General features: G+C 47.0%; 1 protein-coding gene across 1 annotated transcript in view; it reads left to right on the plus strand.

Annotated features, from left to right (window-relative positions):
- Nucleotides 1–5820, plus strand: part of LOC116706523 (exostosin-1) — a 321262-nt gene that overhangs the window by 3166 nt on the left and 312276 nt on the right. Inside the window, exon 3 of the mRNA XM_032543414.1 lies at nucleotides 34–785. Coding sequence (XP_032399305.1) covers nucleotides 34–785 — 752 coding nt within the window. The remainder of the gene's footprint in view (nucleotides 1–33; nucleotides 786–5820) is intronic.

Below are 5820 nucleotides of genomic sequence, written 5' to 3' on the forward strand. Positions count from 1 at the left end.
TCTCTGTGTGTGTCTCTGTGTGTGTGCGTGCAGGAGGACAGCCCCCAGCTCCATCACCAGCACACCTCTCCTCGAGAGCGGCGTGCGATCCGCGACAACATCTACAAGAACAAGCGCTGCCGCATGGAGACCTGCTTCGACTTCGCCCGCTGCCAGGCGGGCTTCACCGTCTACATCTACCCCCCGCAGAGGGGGGACCAGATCTCCGAGACCTACCAGAAGATCCTGTCCTCCATCGAGGAGTCTCGCTTCCACACCACGGACCCCTCGCGGGCCTGTCTGTTCGTTCTGGCCGTGGACACGTTGGACCGGGACCAGCTCTCGGCTCAGTACGTCCAGAACCTCAGACTCAGGATCCAGAGCCTGCCGACCTGGAACGACGGCCGGAACCACCTCATATTCAACCTGTACTCCGGCACCTGGCCGGACTACACTGAGGATCTGGGGTTCGAGGTGGGCCAGGCCATGCTGGCCAAGGCCAGCGCAGACGTGGTCAACTTCCGACCCAACTTTGACATCTCCATCCCTCTGTTCTCCAAGGAGCACCCGCTGAAAGGGGGGGGCGTGGGGTATCTGACGCTCAACGACGCGCCGCCTTCCAGGAAGTACCTGCTGGTTTTCAAAGGGAAGCGTTACCTGACGGGGATCGGTTCTGAGACCAGGAACGCTCTGTATCACATCCACAACGGGGACGATGTCATTCTGCTGACCACATGCAAACATGGCAAGGACTGGGAGAAGCACCAGGACTCCCGCTGCACCAGAGATAACGAAGAATACTCAAAGTAAGTCCTACGTTTCTGATCTTTTTCTCCTTGATCTTCGCTGGTTCTGGGCCTGCTTTTTATTTCCAGTTGAAACGAGCATCGGTCGATCAATTAAGATGATTTATGAGTTCACATTCACAGCATATGTGGTGGTTTTAGGAGTTCTTCTTTAGTTCTTCTGTGTTTTGTTTCTCTCTGCAGAGTTCACTTTTGCTGGTTTGTGGTCCTGCAAAGACAGCAGACATTTAGCCCCGTATTCTCATTATTGGCTCTTAGTTGCTGTTTATTTGCTGTTGGTTATTTCAGATGCGGTGTGTTTAACACACATCATCTCAGCTCCTCACCAGGGCTGGCTGTGCTCGTGTGCAGGGATGTGCACGTCAATGCTGTCGATTATTACAAATGTGTGTGTTTGACTGGAAACTCTCCTGCTGGAGAGTGTTGGGGATGAGCCGCCGTGCACGAAGCTCGCTTCTTTAATACAGCGAGAGAGGCTGGATGCTTTCATGTAGATATTTCCCGATTGTCATGGGAGTCGAGCCTCACTGCTGCTGTGCTCCTGAGACCAAATGCTACTCTGTGTGTGTGTGTGTGTGTGTGTGTGTGTGTGTGTGTGTGTGTGTGTGTGTAGAGAGAGAGAGAGACAGAGAGAGAGGAGAGAGAGTTCAATGCAAAACTGATAATAAAGGACAGGAGCGAGAGACAGAGCAGAGAGAGAGAGAGGAGAGGAGAAGAAGAGAGAGAGAGGACAGAGCGAGAGTTCAATGCCAACTGATAATAGACAGAGAGAGAGAGAGAGAGACAGTGTGAGAGCGAGAGGACAGAGAGAGAGAGAGAGACAGACGAGAGAGAGACAGAGAGGAAGAGAGAGAGAGAGAGAGAGAGGTGGACGAGAGAAAGCGAGAGAAGAGAGAGAGAAGAGAGAGAGAAGAGTGAACTCTGCTCTGGTATTGGAGACGAGGACGAACGGCCACGACTGAGACAGAGCGGGAACCTGCATGGGGCAGGAAGGCCATTTATTTTAGAGAGGAGCCTCTCGAGCACTTATGTCATTAATGCATCCATAGGATTAGCAATCCTCTGTGTTATCAGCAGCAGAGGCGGTGGTTATTTCCAAACTCCTTTTGCATGAATTCATGCCGCCGTACTGAACCAAAAGGGTTTGACTCCACACAAAAAGCTGCTTCCAGGAGATGATTAACCCTCTTGGTGTCCTCGGCGGCGAATTTAAACACGTTTTCAACAAAGTCTCTAAATCAAAAAACTGGCAAAAACGTTAGAAAAACGTCAAACGGTGACAACAAAGTCGGAGAAAGCTTCAAAAATTCGGTCAAAACTAGGGCTGCACGAGTATGGCCTACACGATAAATACGATTATTTTGATCAATTGTGTATCACGATTTTTAACCAATTAGTAATTTTACGGTAACATAGCTATTCATAAATGCTTCACATCTGTATTATGTTCAATTTCATTTTAGTTGGAGAGTAGGAGGTGATGTCAACACAGGCAGGCTTTACAGACGAATGGGTCATGGAACGCAAAATAAACCATATCCATATAAAACGCATGCAGCGGATGGGAGGACATCAGATCCGGTGCGTCCTAGAGGAGCTAACAGCTAACAGACCGCTACTAGCTAAAGCTAACAGACGATACTAGCTAACAGCGAACAGACGTAACTAGCTAAAAGCTAACGGACGCTAACTAGCATCGCACCGCATAGCATGCTCCCTGCTGTTGTCTGAAAACAACAGACTGGGACTAACGCTGCGTTCACGGTTAAAATGGTTAACCTTATAAACCGAGTATCTGCTTGAGTTGTCCTTCCGTCCCCTCTTCCTCTCGGGACTGTCTCCATATAGAGACTAAGCTGCGCGGGGTGCAGAGAACTACTCTGATTGGCTCATGAGCAGATTAGGATGGTTTAGGCGGTAGTGGTGGATGGGCTATGCGAAACAATAACGGAGCATGAAATGACCGCTTTAAAAAAATGATACTTAAATGCTTGACCCGCGCAATTTGATTGTGGGATGTCACAAATGTGATTAAACAATACATTAATTGTGCAGCCCGTAGTCAAAACAACAACCAAAATGTCCAAAACAAATCTTTTTTAGGAGGTTTGAACTTAAAATGTTGAACCCAGGAAACATAAAGGTGGGCTAAAGGAGAAAACAGAGGGTGACGTGAAAGCACCAGGTTACACACACAAAACAAACACACACACACACACACACACAACACACCACACACACACACACACACAAACACACACACACACACACACACCACCAACACACACACACACCAAACAAACACACACACAAACACACACCACACACACACACACACACCAACACACACCACACACACACACACACACCACACATACAGATGCAGGTAAAGGAAAAGCTTCCCTATGTTTTGTTGTTTACATAATAGCACGACCCTACTACCGAGATAGATGGATAGAAAATAAGCAATAAAAAAACATAGGGAGACAAAACGCATTCAAAATTTACCTGTATCTTTTATAAAAGACGGTTATGTCATAGTTTATACTGCACTGAGATGTATTCTATCCAGCATGTGAGCTGCTACGATATACAAGTACAGTGGCCTGTGGAGTATAAGTAGTAATAAAAGAAGAAGATGTACAGTGTTACTGCATTTGGGAAATACTCTGCGGTCCATGCGTCGACAGAGACACCACCATCTACAATTAGCATCTTGGAAATTAACACATAACGGTGGGTGTACTGCTGACTTTTAGCTTTAATGTACGCAGAGAAAATGTGGCCGTCAGAAGAATAGCATCATATTTGCAAGAGGATCAAAATGTTCTGTATCTAACAAAGTTAACAGATAAGACCCAGTCATAATACTTCAGCTGGGGCTGTAAATCCTTTACAGTTAGTGACTTCATTGGAGCCAGCCATCGCTAATGGCTAAGTCAGAGGAAATATCCGCTAAATGACACTATGTGTGTGTGTATATATATATATATCTGAATATAAATAATGACCATAGAGAGGAAACTGCAGACGGGATGTGTGTATATGCGTATGATTGCGAAGTCAGTCAGGAGCACTGATGGATCCAACCCACTGCACTAGAGTTGGCGGTATCAGATCTCGCTACCGGCAACCTCCTCCCTAATTTACGCGGCATACGGTATTACCGGGGACTAATTAGAAAAGAGACTTGAGGCTCAGACGGCGTCACCAGAACTTTGGGAAAGCCAACAACACTATGATACTGAAAACCTCTCCCTCCGCACGACTGACAGAATAGTGTTCTTTTCCAGAGTCTCTCTCTCATATTTAATCCGTTGTCTCCTATATATGCATTGCATTTTTTTTTTTTTTTATGACAATTATTGAAACTGATACCGCTTGCTATTTGTAGACCCCGCGGTCTACCGTACTACCGCCCAATTATACATTGAATGCAGACTTTGCTGGGGCGGGCAGGGGGGGGGGGCAGGACAAGAATTAAAAAGACCGGGCCTGACGAGATTCTGGAGTACAGGGCAGAGACACACTCATCTGTTTTTAACGTTGTCTAATAGGAACATTACTTGGCTGAGGGACCTGTGCCCTACTTGTTCTTAAAACGGTCCCCTGGGCATGGAAAATGGGGGAGTTTGGGGGGGGGGTCCCCTGCGCCCTGATGGAGCTGTGCCCTCAGCGACCCGATACCGGAGAAGATGGCTGGATGGCACATGAACATGTCACTCATTGAGGTTTTAACATGAATATGAGTCCCCCCCCAGCTGCCTATGGCCCACGGGGCTAGAACATATGGAGATAGGGGTAAGCCGAGCCCTGGGTATCCTGCATCTGCCTTTGACAAAATGAAAGCTAGCTCAGCCCGTTATGAGGGTCCTAAGGGCAAGGTACCTCCCTTGACCCAACGGCAGTTGGTCAAGTTAACCCACCCCCCCCGCGACAGACTCAGAAATGGTCCATACTTATCTCACCAAGGCGATATATAGTAAAAATGTGTCAGAATCACTCAGTTTGCATCAGTGAAGCCAGTTTTCTGAACATGTGCTTGGTCCTCGTGTCCGTCTCTCTGTCAATCCTGGTGTGTGTGTGTGTGTGTGTGTGTGTGTGGTGTGGGTGTGGGGGTGTGTGTGTGTGTGTGTGTGTGTGTCTGGTTGGTGAGATGCGGGCTCAGTTCCTGTTGGTGTGTTAATTGAAAGCGAGTTTTAGTGGATATTGATAGGGTAGATCAGTTTTTAATGTTGCTTTGATGAGTTCTTATAACTAAAACGGAGCCCCACATATGTTTCACCACTTTCTGGGAACACTGAATTGTCTTTAGCGTCAATCCGATGACATCTTACCCATGATTGCGATGCCAGTGCTTTAGGGACTCTTTGCCTTCATTCGTGGTTGAAACATCAAGTCAGCTTGAGTTTAGTCAACTTAACAATCAACAGTTAAGCCCTGAAATCCTTTGTTCTGTCCGTCTGGGATCGTTGTCCTGCTGCACTGGCCATTCAAAATAAGGGGAATATGTATTTAAAAAAAGTCCTTTAGAGTACTACACTGTCCATCCTATATAAATGGTAAAATGTGCAAGGATGGAGCCAAAACAAGGACAAATGTGTGATGTCCTATTGTAGCAGACAAACACTGTAAACAGATGATCCTCGCTTTTTTCCAGCATCGGCAGGACAAATGCTCTAAACCTAAAAATGAAACAGGATGACTTCGTGTGCCAACATACTCAGAAAAAGCAGAAAACGCAAAGGTTGAGAATGTGTCCCATTTCACTCCCGAATAAGCACATGGTTTCCGTTCTGTCACCCCGCTACAGTTTACAAAGTTGGGATCTCTCCTTGGGCTAGGATCACTTTGGTCCCGAACCTACTGCTGAGCTGACAAAAATATGCTTTAGTAAGCATCGAAGCATCGTACTCTCCCGCTCCTTGAACACACACACACAAACAACACACACACACACACACACACACCACCACACACACACACAACACACACAAACACACACAAACACCACAAAAACACACACACCAAACAC

Source organism: Etheostoma spectabile, chromosome 18 (genome assembly GCF_008692095.1).
Source record: "Etheostoma spectabile isolate EspeVRDwgs_2016 chromosome 18, UIUC_Espe_1.0, whole genome shotgun sequence".
NCBI classification, from domain to species: domain Eukaryota; kingdom Metazoa; phylum Chordata; class Actinopteri; order Perciformes; family Percidae; genus Etheostoma; species Etheostoma spectabile.